Consider the following 18,722-nt stretch of genomic DNA (forward strand, 5'->3'; position numbering starts at 1 on the left):
GATAATTTAAGGTGAACTGAAAATATTTTTATTAAACCTATTCATATGGGGTGTTTGTTTGTTTGTTTTATGCAGCTGGTGAAGAGTCTTGGTGTGCAGTATGTGACTCAGCAGGCGAGCTCACAGATTTGCTCTTCTGCACGGGTTGTGGTCTCCACTACCATGCAGCCTGTCTGGAGATCGGAGCCACACCTATCCAGAGGGCAGGATGGCAGTGTCCAGAGTGTAAAGTGTGCCAGACTTGCAGGTGAGTCTAACAGTCTCGCATCGTTCCTTTTTTTCTCAGATGTGTGTCCTGTTTTACTTTGGTTTTTTTGTGACTGATTATTTAATGATTCTATTTGCATTGATTAAATCTCCCTTTTCCACCTATTATTACTTTTTCTTAGACAACCAGGGGAAGACTCCAAAATGTTGGTATGTGATGCTTGTGATAAGGGATACCACACCTTCTGTCTCCAGCCAGCCATGGATTCTCTTCCATCTGACCCATGGAAATGCAGAGTAAATCTTTTTTTGTTTTTGTTTTTGTTTTTGTTTTTGTTTTTTTGAACCTCTATCCAAAAAGATTTCCGTATATTGAAACTGGACATTTAAAAGGGACATTCACTTATTTAATAAAACATATTCGTACCTTATTTTATCCAAATTGTTTCTGTTTAAAAAGACATTGGTAGAAGTTTTTTTTTTGTTGTATATTGTTTTTTTTGTTTTTTTTTTCCCTGTCTGCTTTTTTTTTTTTTTGGTAATTTTGCTCTATAATCTTTATTCTATTAGAGGTGTCGTGTATGTATGGTGTGTGGAGTCCGTGGACTAGTGCTGCCAGGCTCAGCCCAGTGGTTTGATAACTACGCCGTGTGTGAGGGATGCCAGCATCACCGCAGTTCTATATGTTGTGTGTGCAGCAAAGCTGCCAACCCGTCTGTTGCTTTGCGGTGTTGCAGCATGTGCCACAGGTTAGTTTAAAATACTACACAGTTTGTGTGGATGTGTGACCATGTCAGTGTTACGATCATATAAAAAAAAAAAAAAATCTTAATAATCTTTTGTCTCAGATGGGTTCACAGCGAGTGTAGTTCAGCGGGGGAACCCCCAAAAGCTGAGATCATTTGCCTGCTTTGTAAGGAGGGTCAGCAGCAGCCAGTTGCTGAACCATACACAGCAGACACTCAGACCATAACGTCCCTTAAGGAAACTGAAGGAGACATTAAATTGGTGGAAATGCCAGTCCAAATGGATACAGTCTTATCAGAAGTGACACCAGGACAGAAACGCACATTAGAAATGGGACAGGCAAAAGATGAGGCTGATAAAGAGACAACTATGGACTTTGGTAAGTCATTCATTACTGTACACTACATTAGACCAAACTTAAAAGAAATGCCTGTGATTTGCATATGGCTGTCAGAGCATTTTTTTTTTTTTTTTTTTTTTTTTTTTTTGGTGTGTGTGTCAGCAATGTTTTTATTTAGTTTAATTATTTTTCATCTTAGGGATGGAGTTTGCAGCTGTTCAGGCAACAAACACTGTGGAGAGAACAATGAAGGGAGAGCCACCCTTACCAACAGAAGCTTTTGGTTCTGAGGGACCAGCTCCTCTGCTTGAGTCTACAGGTAAACCAAGGTCACATGATAGATGTACTATATATGAAAATAAACACCAAGCAGAACTTGATTTTTTTTTCCAATGTGCTTTGTATCTTATAATGGATGTAAAAATGACAGTGCTGATAATCACACATTCCTTCATTTCAAATAGGCTGTGCAACAACAGAGCAGAGGGGCTCTTGTCCACCCGCTGCTGAAGACGGAGCCAAAGAGGCACAGAGTCAAGTGGCAGCTTCCCAGGGTCCCACAGCAGAGACACAGTTTAACAACAGCTGTAAAGTAGAACCAACACCAGTGTCACAGCAAGGCCCTGAAAGCATGGAGGTGGATGAGGAGAAGCAAGAGGCTCCTCCCTCAGTTAAACAAGAACTATCACAAGAGTTATTGAAGAGTGCATCTGGTGACATCTGTATAGAACCGTTCTGTAACGATCCCCAGAAGTTACCAGCTTCCACAGTCTCTGTGGTTAAAACGGAGCCTTTGTCTATGGATGAAAAGCAGGAACGAAGTCCATGCCATGACTTCCAGTTGCTTTCTAATCGTTCTTTATCAATAGACACACAAGAGTCCCTCTCTGCAGCTGACATAGAGGGGAGGTTATTACCTCACTCTGAGGAGGAGGAGGACGAGGAGGATGAGGATGATGACCAAATGAAAGGACACAGTGAGGACATCAAGAGAAAACTACAAGAGGTTAAGCCGGAGTTGTTGCTGGATGAAATGTCAAATATGAGCCATGGTGATGAGAGCAGCAGTGGCTTTCTAGGCTCTCCAGGAGAACCCGACCCTCAGCTTTCCATGGAGCTTGGCCTTGTACCTTCCAGCCGCTCGCACACTGACAACTTGCTCACTGAGACCGATGACTCTCTTCCCTTTGAACCTCTCAGAAGTGACAGAGAAAAGGCCAAACGCAGAGGGTCCCCAGGCCGCTCAAGGGTCAAACAGGTGAGGTCACAATGTACTAGTTGATATATATTTTTTGATAGCTGGCACTAATTTAAGTCTTTGTTTTTATTATGTCATTGTTATAACGTGACTTGACATTGAAAAGGCTGTTTCTATGAATTGCAGGGACGAAGCAGTAGTTTCCCTGGAAAGCGTAGACCTCGAGGTGGTGGTGGTGGTGGTGGTGGTGGAGGAGGGAGAGGGCGTGGTGGGAGGTCACGCCTTAAAGCTATGGCCTCCTGCATCGACGCCTTTTTGGTGAGTTGCACTTTTTGAGCATGTTTTTGTTTTTTTAAATGTTGTTTAACTTTTTAATATTTTAGTAATATGTAGTTCTTATAATTTTCATAAATTTGCTTGAAATAAAATACTTCTGCAAAATTACTACACTGTTACAGCTAAGCATGACCTCAGACACTGGACTGAGTAAGGAGGAAGACGAAGAAGAAGATGACACCATGCAGAACACAGTTGTTCTTTTTTCAAACACCGATAAATTTGTTCTGTTACAGGTAAAGCTGCTTTGACGTTTTCACTTACCCTGTGTGGATTTGCTGTGCTAAGCACTGCAGTTGACATTTCTGTATGACTGCAAATTTACTTATTGTTCTTAATTTTTCTCTTTTGTTTTCTCTCTTGTATTTTTAGGACATGTGTGTCGTCTGTGGCAGTTTTGGAAAGGGTGTAGAGGGGCAGTTGCTGGCTTGCGCTCAGTGTGCTCAGTGTTACCATCCTTATTGTGTTAACAGCAAAGTAAGAACAATGCTAAACTTATGATGGATTATGTTTTCATTGTTTTGTTTTGAAAATCCAGATTAAATTTGATGTCTTCTGCAGATCACCAAGACGATGCTTCGTAAGGGCTGGCGTTGTTTGGAATGTATTGTGTGTGAAGTGTGTGGAAAGGCTTCAGACCCGTCTCGTCTGCTGCTGTGTGACGACTGTGATGTCAGCTATCACACCTACTGCTTGGATCCTCCCCTGCACACTGTACCCAAGGGTGGTTGGAAGTGCAAATGGTAAAAAGAGAGAGAAATAATAAAAAAAACAAGAAACTTAAGTGCACAAAGCTTTGTTCATCCATGTAGCTTTGAATTGGGTCAAATGGAAATGAATATATCCAAATTTGCATATTATGTAAAACACTGGTGGCTCAGCCTTCATTTGCAATTCAGAGGCCCATCCCTCCGGCTCTTGCTTCTGTAGCAACAGAAAATTTGTTACACCAATCACATTGGTATCAGTAGTTTTATTTTTTTAATCTTGCATATTAGCTGGAAAAATGTTATAAAGCACTACACTACATCTGTATCTCTGTCCAGGTGTGTGTGCTGTGTGCAGTGTGGTTCCAACTCACCAGGTTTCCACTGCGAGTGGCAGAACAACTACACACACTGCGGGCCTTGCGCCAGCCTCGTCACCTGCCCGGTATGCCGGGAGAATTTCATGGAGGAGGAGCTCTTGCTGCAGTGTCAGTACTGCGATCGGTGGGTGCTGATTATTGGAACTACACACAAACGCACAAAATAACCAGAAAATGAAAGCGAGGAAGGCATTACTTATGTATTTTTCATATCATAAATTATTCCATATCATCTTTGATTTGTTGAAAAGTGCACATAGCTAGGTTTTTATGTGTGCCTATGCAGATGGGTCCATGCCGTCTGTGAGAGTCTGTACACAGAGGATGAGGTGGAACAGGCTTCTGATGAGGGCTTTGCTTGCACATCTTGCACCCCATATGTTCCAAAACCTGTGGGTAAGTCTCAGATTGACAGTGTCTAGGTCTTCAGAAATATAATTAAGATATTGTGGGGGGGTTTTTGTTTCTTTTGTTTTTGTTTTTCCTTTTTTTGACTCGTTGTTTCATTGGTGACACAGTTTTCTTTTTCTCCCTACTTTTTGCCCTTTGGTCACAGTAGTAGAGTCAGCCATTATGGCTTCAATAAAGATAAAAGAGCCAGGTAAGAAGATGTAGTTCCTTATGTTAGTTAATTATTCCAAGTACATTTTCTGAGTCTGTGCCCTTTATTTTTACTTAAATTTGTAATTGTCACTTTTTAGAGCCCCAGTTCTACCGTTTGGAGGGTGTTTGGCTTACAGAGTCAGGCATGTCCCTGCTTCGTAGCATCTCCATGTCTCCTCTGCACAAGAGACGGCAGCGTCGCTCCCGTCTTGGCACTATGTGCTCTGAAGGAGGTCCTGATGGAATGGATCTAAGAGAGGTTGAAGGAGAAGGGGATGAGGGAAAAGGTTTGGACAATTTCCACTCATTCATTTGTCTCTAAAGAGTTTTCAGGATTATTTTGTGCCTTTTACAATAAATAAATGTTCCTCTATATAACCAGGCTGTGGGGAACCCATGGACTGTGAATCAAAAATGGACCAACCTGGGAGCCCTGAGAGAGATGGTGGTACTGAGCGGGATGCAGGTGCTGACGGTGACTGTGAGGGTCTTAAAGGGGGAGCAGAGGAGACAGATGACAGCAAGAAAAGAAAGCGAAAACCTTACAGGCCTGGTATGCAATCATGAATGTGGCTGTATAAAGGCATTTACAGTATCTACATAGACATATCATCATATCCAAAATAATTAAAACATATGTTTCCTTTAATTATGTTAGGAATTGGAGGTTTTATGGTGCGACAAAGGAAGTGTCACACACGGATGAAGAAAGAATTTTTTGCCCAGTTGGCTGGAGAGACCATGTTGGATGGACAGCCAATTGAGCGAACTATTGAAGAAGGTTTGTGACAACAATAGCTTGCTATGGAACATAGGAGCTTGTTCACCTTCTTACTGATCTAAGGCTGCATTTAGACAGATATAAACCACTGACATCAAACCAAGTCCTTGTTTACTTAATTAAAGCCACAATGCTGAAGTGAATGAGGTGGTAAAGTAGAGGAATCAAGCAAAAAAATAATCAGGGTGATTCAATAGAAAATCGTGATCAGGACTTAATTTGTGACAAAATGCTTTAAAATCTGACATGATGCAGAAACTACATGCCCCCACCTTCACACACTTAGACATTTTTAATGTTCAACTCCCTTGGAACATCCTCATCTCTGCTTAACTTGTAGAGGTGTGATTCAATGTATTTTATGCAAATAACTTAAACCTAAGAAAACTGAATGTTATTATTATATTTTTAGGGCCCCACCCTGACACAGACAACATTATGGATCCTAAACCAGTGGAGGGAGAGGAACAGGCCAAGAAACGTCGGGGTCGGAAGAGGAGCAAACTCGAGGATATGTTTCCAGCTTATCTCCAGGTTTCTTGTCTCTCTATGTGCCATGTTTTAAAAGTGAAAATAAAGATATGCACTGATTTGATGTATATATTGTAAACATCTGTAATTCCCGGCAGGAGGCATTCTTTGGAAAGACACTGATAGACTTGAGTAAGAAGGCAGTGATGATACCTCCAGGGCAGAGGGCAGGTTCATGCCCCATCAGACCTACTTTACCAGCACCAACCAAGAGTACTACCCCAGACAGTAAGAACATTAACTTGATATTATGGGTTATTTGGTATAGAATGTGGGATGCTGGTTAGGAAAAAAAGTCACTGCAGGATATGTAACTTTTTGTTTCTTTCATTAGCTGATGCCGGGGATCGTGTGGTGGACATTAATTGTCCTCTCAAGCAAGAGGGGGGTGAAGCCCCCCAGGCTCAGGGAGACGGTGCAGGTAAGTATCTATATGGGAAGTGAAGTTAATAGACCTTTTTAACATGCAGTTCCAGGTTGTTTTAAAGTTTTACACCTTTTAGGGATTCCTACACCATCCTCATCGCAGACAAACCAGGTGTCAACTGATCCTCATGATTCTGATGCAGAAAAAAGTGAAGGTAATTTCCTGAGGAGGGCACAATGCTATATAGCATTTAAGAATGACTTGTAATATCATTTATTCCTTCCTTCCATGCTGTTGTACTTGTGTGATAGGTCTTCCACAGGGGGTGGAGAGTCAGGACTCTGAGCAGTTCTTCAGGAAGGTTCTGGGAGTGTCGGATGGTTCCTCCTTGGGAGGCATGAAGCCCATCTTGGAGGGCAATAAGGGAGAACTCAGTCGTAGTGCTTTGCCACAGAGAGCTCTCCCCTCAGGTGAGAACAAGGGTTTCCTACAGATGTTCATATAATTCAAACCGCAGCTATTATTACCTGTTGTATGATTCCTGAATTATTAAAAGCATGATTGAAATACTGTTGTATTTTAATTCAATTACCGGAATTGCAGGGTCCCTGCCCTCAGCTGGAATGATGGATGCCTTTCCTGGAATTTCTCAGTCACCGTTCTTCGACATGCGGTAGGCTCATTAGTGCATTTTATTTCACAGCATCTCAGTTATGTAGTTAATACTCATATAAAAGCAGAAGCTTAATTCCCAATGATTTATAATTTTTTTCCCTGCATGTGGCCTTTTCATTTGACCAAAAAACAAACCCTCTAACTTATTATATGGTGTACAGGGACAGAGGAGGGCTGTTCAGTCCAGATGGCAGTGAGGAGAGCCCTTGGGCAACTCCCTCTACCCCAGCAACTCCTTCCTCCCCACCAACCCCCACAGAGGGAGAGGGTGATGGTCTGTCCTATAACCAGCGTAGTCTGCAGCGCTGGGAGAAGGATGAGGAGCTTGGAGAGCTCTCAACTATTTCCCCTGTTCTTTATGCCAATACAAACTTCCCAACTCTCAAACAGGACTACCCAGGTTAGTGTAGAAGAAACCTATTTTATCAAAGTCATGATTTTTAAGTTTATGTCACAGTTGTAACGTAAGTGTTAAATATTTCTCTCATCACAGATTGGGCTAGTCGCTGCAAGCAGATCATGAAAATCTGGAGGAAGGTCCCAGCTGCTGACAAGGTTCCATATCTGGTAGGTTCTCTGTTTTCTGTTTTTGCTTTGTTTAATACATTATTCTTTCACATTATCATTTGTTTGGTGTAATTCTCTTTTTAACACATTTCTAAATTTGCAGTTGGTCATATACTAGGTCCTCCTTTTAAAAAAAAAAAAAAAAAAGAAAAAAAAAAAAGAAAAAAAAAATTATTCATTGTGTTTTTTAGTCTCTTTTTATAAGAGTTCATGCTTGGACTTGTGTGCGCCTATATGTATGTGCAGAAAATGACTTTTTCTCTCTCTCCCTCTCTCTCTCTTTCTTTGCAGCAAAAGGCCAAAGATAACCGAGCAGCTCAGAGGATAAACAAGGCACAGAAGGTGAGTTAAAAGTAGATTTCTTTTCTTTTAAGTTTAGCAAGTGACTTCATTAGATTTATGGTGTGTGTGGTTAATGTTCCTTTGGTGCTCTTTTTACCTTTTCACAGCAGGCAGAGAGTCAAGTCTGCAGGCCAGTAAAAACGGAGCAACCACGTGCAAAGGGAGAACGGCCAAGTTTACACCTCCAGATTCCACCACCTTCAGGCTCAACATCAATCTCTTCTCAACCCAGCTCTGCAGACAGCTCATTTCCCTTGCCTCCCGATTCAGGATCATCTTCTGTCTTTTTCTCAGATGGACCTGTCAAAACTCCATTATCAGCTGAAATCCGGACCGATCCTTTGGCTAAGCTTCCACCTCAGTCACCCCATTCTCACTCACACCCAAACACACCTTTCTCTAATGCTGGGGCCAGCCCCTTACAGGCCCCTTCCTCAGGTTATTCTGCTTCCGGCCCGCAGGGCCCTCCTCAGGGACGGCCAGCCAGTCTTGGCCCTTTTGACATGCAACCAGGAACTCCTGGAACCCCCAGACGGGCTCAGCAGGTTGACCCCTACTTCAGATCACAGCTGCAGCAGCAACAGGGTCTTCTTCCACAATCCCAGCAAGGCTCTCAGGAGTCCCTAGGGCCTCCAGAAAGTCCTCATTCAAGAGGTCCTGGGCTCGGGGAGTCGACCATTTTTTCACCATCCCACAATACCCACTATGGAGATCCCTTCAGAACCCAGCAAGGAATGGGAAGGCCAGAATATGGTTCTTCACCGTCACCGTCTGCATTGGCTTCCTCTCCTGCAAGCACAGGGCAGTACAGGACTGATATGAGTGCACCCTCTCCACGTTCCTCTGCAGTTGGCAGACATGAGCTGTCCACCGGCTCCCCTGCTGGAATGCTAGAGTCTGGAGATGGTTTGTTCAAGGCACCTTTAACACCACGAATGCACCAAGGGGAGAGTGGGGCACTTCATCCTGGAGCTTCACCTAGCCATGTTGCTGAAGGCTTCAGGCAGTCTCCCTCTCACTCTGATCCCCATATTCATCTTCCACTAACTACCAGACCGCAGTCAGGTGATAATTGTTCTCTTGGACCCCAGAGACACTCTGTAGCTCAACAGGAGCAATGTCCTAGAGTACCCTCCAGCCCACAGTCCCAGGGCAGCTGCCAGTCTCCCCACACTCCTGGTGGCATGTCCAATGATGGTTACTCTGTCCAGTCTCCTGCTACTCCTCGTTTCCAATCTCCAGACCCTTGTTCTCGGCCACCTTCAAGGCCACAATCTAGAGACCCTTTTGCAGCAGTCCATAAGCCACCTCGCACTTCCTCTATTGGCCCAGAGGGAACTGGAAGTTACAAAACATCCCCTCATCCTAACCAGCCACCTCCAGCCCATCCTACTAATACATCTATAGGGGATCCCCTCTCTGGAAAGCCATCAGCTCCCCCTACTTTCAGCCGCAGCCCGAGCACGGGAGGCTTTCAAATAACTCAACAGCAGACTCAGATGGTGCAGCAACCACAGCCACAAACTCAGCCGGCTTTGTCAGCAGACAGCCTTACCTCGCGAGTGCCACCTTCCTCTGCATCTCAAGAAATACCAGCTGTCCACACTTCAGACATGTCAAGTCAGCCATCTTTGCCAGTAACTCAAGAAATTTCTGACATTTCAGCAGTACAGGACCCTTCAGTAGTAGGACTCAGCCCTGCTGATCTGGAAAAGCACAGACCGGTATCAGAATATTTGCCTTTGAGCAGGCATTGAGTGCACTTCTGCATGCTTTTGTTTTTTCTTAGCTGATCAAAGCTTCTTGTGTTTTATAGCGCCAAAGACTGAGGGAATTTGTGATCAGACAACAAATGCACAGACAAGAGAAGGAGGCAGCTGCTGCTGCTGGCAGTGCATCCCCTGGATGGTCTGGGGGAGGGATGGGAGCCTTTCAGCAGGATAAAACTCACAGAGCACCACCACCTTATCCACAGGTAAGGATCCTGTGATTGAATAACATTACATTACCAATGTGAAATCTTGCAGGCATTTTTACCTGGGAATCTGGAAGATGTCGGGGTTTTTTTTTTTTTTTTGTTTGTTTGTTTTTTGTTTGTTTTTTTAGTTTTCTGATTTTCATACAGACATTATGAAAAAAGTTATATTTGATTTATTTTTCATTTTTTTAATAACTAATGAGTCAAGGGACAATGGTACAATTATTACTTCTTTTAGGAGCGTATTGCTGCTGCCGCTTCAAGTGCTCAGGCTTCTGTGTCGGGGAAGATGCCCACAGATGATAAGCTCATTCGCCCACCACATGCAGGAAACCCTGCCGTTGTTGATCCAATTCGGTAAGCATTTAAATAATGAGGTACTTGGATTGAATAAACCAAATTGGTCTAAACTGAACCAAATTCAGGCATAAATCTTTTGGCCCTGAAGATACAATTGGTGTCTTAAATTAGTCCAACTCCCTTTCGTTGTTTTTGTCTTTCTTCAGGCTACCAGGACCTTCCAGACCACAGGGTATGTTTACCCGTCCACCATTCCCTCCTCAGTGGCAGGGCCAGGCCCCAAGGAGGTTCCCTCAGCCTGGCATGGAAACTGTGGGCATAAGGCACAATCTTAACCCTGCTGTCAATATCCAAGGTATGGAAGGCATGGGTAATACTCATGCCATGATGCCAGGGCACGGAGGTGAATCCATGCAGCCAGTGAGTCAAGGTCCGCCACCACAGTTCATTGAGTTGAGACATAATTCACAAAGGCCACCCCTGCGACACCAGTTTATACCCCGTGGACCCCAGCCCAGGCCACGTCTCTTTGTCCCAGAGCAAGAGATGTCAACACCTTATGTTCAGCAACTTCCTATAGCTCAAGTTGGTGGGATTCAGACAGAGGGGTTACAACAGGGTGGACTGTCAGTTTTACTGCCTCAGCAGTCCTCAGGGTCTGTTGGACAACAGACCCACATGCAACCTCAAAATGCTACTTCGGCCCAAAACACTCCCAGTACTGAGCAGCATCGGCTTTCACAACCAGCTATAGTCACAGAGCCCCAGCCTGCAGCTGTAGAAAATGCAGAGGAACTGCCAGAACCTGATCTTGATGGGCTAGGCGATGCTCCAGGAGATGGAGGAGTAGAAGATGAGGATGATTTGGCTCTTGACCTGGACCCTGACAAAGGAGATGATGACTTGGGAAACCTGGACAACCTCGAAACCAATGATCCACATCTTGATGACTTACTCAACAGTGATGAGTTTGACCTGCTGGCTTACACTGATCCTGAACTGAACCAAGGAGACCCTAAAGATGTCTTCTCAGATCAGCTGCGGCTGGTAGAAGCTGAAAGTGAAGGTCCTTCAGCTTCATCTGGTTCTGCACATGTTAAAGTGGAAGACAAAGCCAAGGTGGAGCCAGAGCAGAAGGCTCTGACAAAAGTCCCTTCTACTGCACTAGAGTCTGCTGCTCAACTAACCCCCTCTTCACAAACCGCTGATGCCTCTAAAGTTAAAGTAGAAGACAGAGGTTTGACGCCTCAGCTGCAAACAGGACAGACTATGGTGAAAGCTGAAATGGGAGAAGCGGTATCCATGCCTCTTGGTGTGACCGCACCAACAACAAAGACTTCACAAAGTGAGAGCCAGTCTGCCTCACTCAGTTCTGTTCGATTAGGGGGACTTCCATATCCCTTGCCAGCTGCTCCACATGGAGATCTGGGTGATGATCCCTTAGGACTACCTGATGTAGGGGAGCAGCACTCTCCTGCTGTAGATCTGGCAAAGGTAGAGAGCTCATTAGATGGTGAACTGCCTCTTCTAATACAAGATCTCCTGGAGCATGAAAAGAAAGAACAACAGAAACAGCAACAGCTCAGTTCCCTTCAACAAGGAGGCATGCCACAACAGTTTCCAGGCATTCCAAATCCACATCCGAATCAACATTCATCTGGGCAAATAATGTTACCACACCACCATCGTCCACCACCCCAAGGTATGATGAATCAGCCAGGGATGGTACCCCGTGCTTCACACATGTTGCAGCAGCAAAGGCTTATGGGACCTGGAATGGTACCGCCAACTCACATGATGGCCCAGCAGCAAACCATGATGAGGACGGGGCAACCAGGGATCCAGGCTGGGATCCAGGCTGGGATGCAGGCTGGGATGCAGGCTGGGATGCAGGCGGGGATGCAGCCGGGGATGCAGCCGGGGATGCAGCCGGGGATGCAGCCGGGGATGCAGCCTGGGATGCAGCCTGGGATGCAGCCTGGGATGCAGCCGGGGATGCAGCCGGGGATGCAGCCGGGGATGCAGCCGGGGATGCAGCCAGGACTTGGCCATCAATCACAGCAGCAGCCAGCAGTAAAACAGTCAACTCTGACCAACAGCTTCTTCCCAGATAAAGGTAAGCTTCATGTCTTGTCATGGTCACAACTTCTTTTGTTTTTCCATACATTCACTAATTTCTCCTATTATTGCAGATTTGGACAAATTTGCTACAGATAACATGGATCCCATTGCCAAGGCGAAGATGGTTGCCCTTCAGGGTATTAAGAGAGTGTTGGCACAGGATCCAATGGTTGTTCCCACTGGCATTAACAGGTATTTCTAATAATGTTTTTTTTATAAATGTTTTTGACGTTGTTAAACTGCTGCCAGATAGTAGAGCATGTGTTGATTCTGATCATCTTCAGATCTAGTTTTTGTTGTTGGTTCAAGCTCTTGTAAGCTGATAAACATAAAACTAGCATCCCTAACACCACTGTTCACAAGGTTAACTGCTCAGCAACCACTTATTTGCAGTAGTTATGTGTCAGAGACATGCCTGCAATGGTGACTTCAGTGTTAAAGACTGCTATTAGAGGATCAACTGTACCATTAGCACAGCTGTTTGCTGAGGCCCATGTTAAGTATTTTTAAAAGTGGATGTCACTCAGCACTGTTCTGCTTTCTCTTCAGGCAACAAGTTTCTTCTCTGCTTGCTCAGAGGCTGGCTTCTGCCCCAGCCACAGATCCAAATCAACTTGCATCTGGACCTGCAAAGGTATGTTGGTTTACTTTTAAAAAGTGATTGATGATTTAATTTGTAAAATTGATGATAGTTGAGTCATTTAAATGCCACGTTTTTCTGTTTAGGAGGGAGAGACAAGTGATCCACCCCAGTCAAGACCTAACCCTCCTCAGTTTGTGCAAGGAATAATCAGTATGTTTGACCAATACTGCCTTTTGAGCTGAATTGAGTCTTTTTTTGTTTTTGTTTTTGTTAAGACTTTCTTTTTTTATTGCATTCTCCATACATTTGTGGATAGCTAAGGGTGGTTTGTGATTTCTTTTCTACAGATGATGCTGAACAGCACCAATACGAAGAATGGCTTCTTCATACCCAGCAGTTACTCCAAATGCAACTGAAATTTTTGGAAGAACAGATAGGAGTTCATCGCAAATCACGCAAAGCACTGTGTGCGAAGCAACGCACTGCTAAGAAAGCTGGCAGGGAGTTTGCTGAGGCAGATGCAGAGAAACTTAAGTTGGTCACAGAAGAGCAGAGTAAAATTCAGAAGCAGCTTGACCAGGTGTGTAGATGTTCAATGTTCTGAAAACAATTTTTGTATTGCACAAAAAAGGCTTCTGGCACATTTGATATACAAATATACATGATATACAGATTTCCTCATAAATATTCTGTTTTAGGTGCGCAAGCAACAGAAGGAGCACACAAATCTAATTGCAGAGTACAGAAGCAAGCAACAGCAGCATCAACAACAGCAGCAGCAGCATCAACAGCAGCAGCAAGGCTCTGGTGTTATAACCCAAGGTCATTCTGCACAGGGGGGGGCCTCTCACATGTTTCCCAAAATGCCTGGTCAGATGATGATGGGCCAGCAGGGGGCACCAGTAATGGGGCAGCATCCTGGCATGATACCCCAAGGTGGGATGCCTGTCAGAATGCCCCAAGGTCAGCCCTTTATTGGAGGAGCCCAGCCACAGCTTTCTGGGGCTCTTGGAGCCAGTGGTGCCAGGGTCCCAGGTCCTCCTGGGCCTTCAGGAGGATTTTTCCCTCAGGGGCCTGGAGTGCAAGGTGCAGACCCTAGGCTTCTTCAAGAAAGACAACTTCAGCATAGGATGCAGATGGCAAAGTTCCAGCAACAGCAGCTGATGGGCCAGCAACCAGTGTCACTCCCAAATCAACAATCTAGTTTAATCAATCAGTCGCAGGCTGGTATGATGGGGAACCAACTTATGGCGCAACAACAGGTGAACACTCAGCAGGGTATGCTAGCTAATCAGCAGAACCTGGTCCAGGTTGCACAAGGAATGGTTGGAGGCCAGACTGTGGCTCCATCACAGAATCTTGTGGGCGGCCAGTCTATTAACCATTCTCAAGGCATGGTATCAACTCAGGCAGGAATAATTGGTAACCAACAAGTTGCATTGTCACAGCAGCAGAGGCCTCAGCTGATGATGGGACAGCAGGGTATGGTTGGCGCTCAAGGTCACCCTGGCCTGAGGGGGCCCCATGCCCAGTTGACTCCTCAACAACAGAACATTCTGGCCCAACGCATGCTTGCATCTCAGCAAAATATTACAAAGAATTTAGCCCACCTTCAGCAGCAGCAACTGACACAACAAAGACAACCAGCACAGTTGATTAACCAGTCTGGCCAAGAGCAAGGTCTTTCCCAACCCTCTACCCCACAAATGGGTTCCTCTCCTTCAGCAGGAAGTAACACACCCCAGCCCCAGGGATCTACAGAGAGCCAAAACTCAGGACCCAAAGAAGGTGGTATCCTCAGCCCTGATTCAAGAACCCCACCACAGCAGAGTGGACCCTCTACTCCCAACCAGATCCAACTAGGCTCTGCAAATGATCATCAAACTGACCTGGGACGACAGCACCAGAATCAGGTTTATGTAGGCCAGCAGCAACAATCAAATCCCCAGTCTGTACATGAGAAACAGTTGGGTTTGGTCGGAAACCAGCAAACTGGTATGCAGCAACTGCAGCAACAACTTCCAGTCACTGTCCAGAGGCAAGGTTCCCTCACCACTGACAAGCCCAGTTTGATGACTATTAAAGAGGAAGGAAAAACATCTGATTTCTTACATCAGCAGCAGAAAACTCTTCAAAATGCCACACAGCAGCCACAGGACACCACCATGCCACAACAGATCACAGTACACAACCATCCAGGGCAGCAACAACCTGCTATGATGGGTCTTAGTTCACAACAGCAGGCCATCATGGCCCAACAGCAGAAACAGCAGGTTTTAATGGGTATGATGAGAGCTCAGCAGCAAGGAATGATGGGACAGAGACCTGGTGTTCCTCCTGGACAGATCCGCGCCCCTATCAACATCCAGGCCATTATTGCTCAGAATCCTCAGCTCCGCAGTCTCCCCCCCAACCAACAGATACAGCACATCCAAGCCATGATTGCACAAAGGCAACAAGGACAAATGCTGCGGATGCCAATAGGTCAGGGCCAACAAAATCAGTTGAGGCCTCAGCTCTCACAGATGGGACAGCAAATGATTGGGATGGAAGGCCATCAAATGTCACATGGAGCCATGGGGAATCCAGGAGCAGTGGGAAATCAACAACATCCAGGTATGCCAGGCCAACAACCTGGTGTTGCTCCTCAGATACAGCAAGGAATGATGGTCTCTGGGCAGCAGCTCCAAGTGGGAGAGATGATGCAGCAACATATGAGAGGACAGGTGCCACATTCCCCAATGGACCAGGGCCCAATGGTGAGGCCAGCATCTCCACGTCAGCCATTGGCCAACTCCCCTGGGGATTCTCAACGGCACACTTTTAATCAAGCTATGGGGATTCGTCCACCCACTCCCAACCAGAACCAACAGCAAGCACTAATGGCAGGCCGTGTGCAGGGCTCTCCATCACATGCATATTCTCCAAGAACTCCCTTTGGCATGAGCCCAGTCCACCCAGTCTCACCCCATTCATCTCATGTCTCCTCGCCTTCTATAGCTGACAGCAGGGCTGGGAGGGGCAGTCCCTATAGCCAAGTCAAGGCTTCTCCACTCAGGTCACCCGGGGCTAAGAGTCCACTTGATTGTCCAGGACCTAAAGCAGACACTCAGTCACCAGGCGGTGGTGGTCTGGCTGCTTCAGTGACTTCCAATGGGCCACAGAAAGGTACAAATGCTCAGCGTCAGTTGCAGCAGGGTACAGAAGACAAACAAGAGGAGCTATGCAAGATGACAATACAGAATATTAAACAGGAACCAAGGGAGGTCCAATGTGACAGTGCGGCTGAAGCTCCTACTGGGACTATAAAGCATGAAGCAACCGGGGAGATGGTTAACGCTGGGAACAACACTACCTTTATTAATGCTGGAAATGCTGCTGTGACTCAAAGCCCTAGATCTGAGACTGGACAGCAGTTGCTGCAGAAACTCCTAAGAACTAAGAATATTCAGCTTGGTGCTCAGAGGCCTTGTGAAGGCATCCACAGTGAGATCAATGGTCACATCAACAGTAAACTGGCAATGCTTGAGCAAAAGCTTCAAGGGACTCCACGAAACATGGAGGTATGTTTTCCTAAAGTGCATTCATTCTCTTTACCCTGATCCCAAAAGGTTGATTCTGTTTATCTGGACGTAGTGTTTTCAATGGGAGAAATGTTTCGTCACTCAACCTTTTGGGATTTACTTACCTGGATGATTGAGCATGCATCAAGACTCTTTACCCTGATGTTATATTTGGGGAAAATCTCAGTTTTATTTTTTTGACCTTTTACAGGATCTGCAATCAATAACAAAAAGGCCTCCTGTGCAAAAGCCAAAGCGCACTAATAAGGCAGCTGGAGATCGAGGGCCTAATGCACGTAAGAAAAACAAGAAGGAAGAAGTTGGAAAAAGTGCTGAAGCCTTGATAAAACAACTCAAACAGGTACAAAAATGTCAAAATACATTTCCCCCTAATGATATTTTGCCACTGATGATCTGAAGAGTGATTCTTTTTCCTTTTCTTGGCTAATGGATTTTTACTCGTAGGGCCTCTCTCTGCTGCCCTTGATGGAGCCGTCAATCACTGCCAGTGTGGGTCTTTTTGCACCTTTCGGAAGCAGTCCAGCCAATGGAAAAGCCCAGCTAAAAGGCTCATTTGGAAATGCAGTGTTAGACAATATCCCAGACTACTACTCTCAGTTACTCACTAAGGTAAAACTAAGCTGCCAGTGCACCACCAACATTTTGATTAAGGCATAATGGTAATTTCGGAGCAAAGTCTTTAAGAACATATTGTTTGTGCATTCACAGAGCAACCTCAGCAACCCCCCAACACCCCCATCTTCCTTGCCACCTACTCCTCCACCATCAGTACAGCACAAACTGCTGAATGGAGTAACAGCTGGGGAGGAACTAGCTGAGAGACAGAAAAACAGAGAGCCTGCTGAAGAGCCGATGGGTAAATTTATTGTTAATTATTAATCCACAGTTATGCAGTAATTGCATTCTAAATGCATTGTATTATAATGCTGCATTTTTTTTCCTTCTTAAGATTCTGTGACAGAGGAGGTAAAGAGTGTAGACATTCTAGCAGCTCTTCCCACACCACCACATAACCAGAATGAGGATATCAGGTACACAAGGACAACTGTGCATAGTTATCAGTCCATAGCATAGATATATTTTCATAAAGAGGCTATAAATGTGTGAAATATCTTTTAACAGGATGGAAAGTGACGATGAGGATGCTCCAGAAAGCATAATTCCAGCATCATCCCCTGAGAGTAATGTAGGAGATGAAACGCCACGTTTTCCTCATCTGCGGGAGCCTAAAGAGGAGGAGACAGACAGGGCAATATCCCCTATCATACCCCTCATACCTCGCACTGCCATCCCAGGTATTATACTCAGTATGTCACATCCTACGGTCTGCTGAGGTAGCAATGCTGCTGCTCTGTATGGGGAAATTAAATTCTGAGTTAGTTTGTTTTATATGATTGCATGGATACATAGGTCATAGGGAAACCTGCTTGGAATTTATACAATTGTCTAATTTTTTTTTTTTTTAATGTTAAATCTGTTTGCGTCTTGAAATGCAGACAAATGTTGAATTTACACATTTGCTTACAGCATTCACAGAAAATAAACAATTCGAAGCTCCTGACGGCAAGGTAGATTCAGCGTCCAACCACTGGGATAAGAGCAAAAGCAATGAGGTGTCTGTAACGTTCACGTTGTCATCTGCTGCAGCCAAGGTACTAAGCTATCATAATCTTATATCGTCTTTAAAACCTTTTATGTCCGAAACTATTGATGCAATCTAAACTTCTGCTAATATTTTCCAGAAACTAAATCACGTGATGATGGCCATGGCCCAGCTTCTTAACATTAGGATGCCAGGTACTTATGAGGTCACTATCCCTCCCCAAAACCCTGACATGTCTGGAGGAGATGGGCCTGGGAAAGGACCTGGCCAATCAGGTACACACTAAAATAAATAAATTGAGGGTTTAGCTTTTTTAGAATTCTGCTTCTTCTTTTTTTTTTGTTGTTCTTGTTGTTTTTTTGGTGTGTGTGGAGTGTGAGTTTCTTTTTAGCTAAAAGCAAAAGGGTGCGAGTCTGTCAAGACATTCAACATTTTGCCTCAAAGTGACTTGTCATATTGCTAATGCATATTGCTAATGTAAAATGTCTGTTCAGTAGTCTTTCATTAATCCCATCTCATGATTGTAGTTTGAGCATGTTAGTTGAGCAAATTTGGTGTTTAAATGTTTTGGGGTTTTTTTTTTTGTTTGTTTGTTTTTTTTAAATTGTGGTAGAGTGACTATACCATGTATCCATGTTATGTTTTACAGGGGTTCTGTCTACAAAGGATGGTGCATCACCTAGTCAGGATGAGTGGCTAAGGCAATTTGATGTGTCTCTACCTGGCTGTACACTGAAGAAACAAGTTGACATTCTGGCACTTATTAAACAGG

General features: G+C 44.8%; 1 protein-coding gene across 3 annotated transcripts in view; it reads left to right on the forward strand.

Annotated features, from left to right (window-relative positions):
- kmt2d (lysine (K)-specific methyltransferase 2D) overlaps positions 1-18,722 on the forward strand; it is a 30,493-nt gene that overhangs the window by 5,450 nt on the left and 6,321 nt on the right. For 2 of the 3 annotated variants that reach the window (XM_039604625.1, XM_039604626.1), the window contains exons 7-48: positions 76-247; positions 390-504; positions 778-956; positions 1,056-1,333; positions 1,494-1,613; positions 1,759-2,552; positions 2,679-2,810; positions 2,951-3,064; positions 3,201-3,305; positions 3,390-3,571; positions 3,875-4,039; positions 4,202-4,311; positions 4,472-4,516; positions 4,617-4,805; positions 4,901-5,071; positions 5,177-5,299; positions 5,712-5,833; positions 5,929-6,058; positions 6,165-6,251; positions 6,334-6,411; positions 6,509-6,667; positions 6,801-6,870; positions 7,034-7,272; positions 7,366-7,439; positions 7,731-7,781; positions 7,889-9,505; positions 9,598-9,756; positions 9,998-10,116; positions 10,266-12,175; positions 12,252-12,372; positions 12,730-12,814; positions 12,907-12,973; positions 13,111-13,343; positions 13,462-16,326; positions 16,538-16,687; positions 16,792-16,956; positions 17,056-17,203; positions 17,297-17,378; positions 17,470-17,642; positions 17,875-17,999; positions 18,090-18,225; positions 18,600-18,721. In XM_039604625.1, the coding sequence (XP_039460559.1) occupies positions 76-247; positions 390-504; positions 778-956; positions 1,056-1,333; positions 1,494-1,613; positions 1,759-2,552; positions 2,679-2,810; positions 2,951-3,064; positions 3,201-3,305; positions 3,390-3,571; positions 3,875-4,039; positions 4,202-4,311; positions 4,472-4,516; positions 4,617-4,805; positions 4,901-5,071; positions 5,177-5,299; positions 5,712-5,833; positions 5,929-6,058; positions 6,165-6,251; positions 6,334-6,411; positions 6,509-6,667; positions 6,801-6,870; positions 7,034-7,272; positions 7,366-7,439; positions 7,731-7,781; positions 7,889-9,505; positions 9,598-9,756; positions 9,998-10,116; positions 10,266-12,175; positions 12,252-12,372; positions 12,730-12,814; positions 12,907-12,973; positions 13,111-13,343; positions 13,462-16,326; positions 16,538-16,687; positions 16,792-16,956; positions 17,056-17,203; positions 17,297-17,378; positions 17,470-17,642; positions 17,875-17,999; positions 18,090-18,225; positions 18,600-18,721 (12,281 nt within the window). The remainder of the gene's footprint in view (positions 1-75; positions 248-389; positions 505-777; positions 957-1,055; positions 1,334-1,493; positions 1,614-1,758; positions 2,553-2,678; positions 2,811-2,950; positions 3,065-3,200; positions 3,306-3,389; positions 3,572-3,874; positions 4,040-4,201; positions 4,312-4,471; positions 4,517-4,616; positions 4,806-4,900; positions 5,072-5,176; positions 5,300-5,711; positions 5,834-5,928; positions 6,059-6,164; positions 6,252-6,333; positions 6,412-6,508; positions 6,668-6,800; positions 6,871-7,033; positions 7,273-7,365; positions 7,440-7,730; positions 7,782-7,888; positions 9,506-9,597; positions 9,757-9,997; positions 10,117-10,265; positions 12,176-12,251; positions 12,373-12,729; positions 12,815-12,906; positions 12,974-13,110; positions 13,344-13,461; positions 16,327-16,537; positions 16,688-16,791; positions 16,957-17,055; positions 17,204-17,296; positions 17,379-17,469; positions 17,643-17,874; positions 18,000-18,089; positions 18,226-18,599; position 18,722) is intronic. The other variant, XM_039604627.1, reaches the window with a different exon arrangement.

Source organism: Oreochromis aureus, linkage group 20 (genome assembly GCF_013358895.1).
Source record: "Oreochromis aureus strain Israel breed Guangdong linkage group 20, ZZ_aureus, whole genome shotgun sequence".
NCBI classification, from domain to species: domain Eukaryota; kingdom Metazoa; phylum Chordata; class Actinopteri; order Cichliformes; family Cichlidae; genus Oreochromis; species Oreochromis aureus.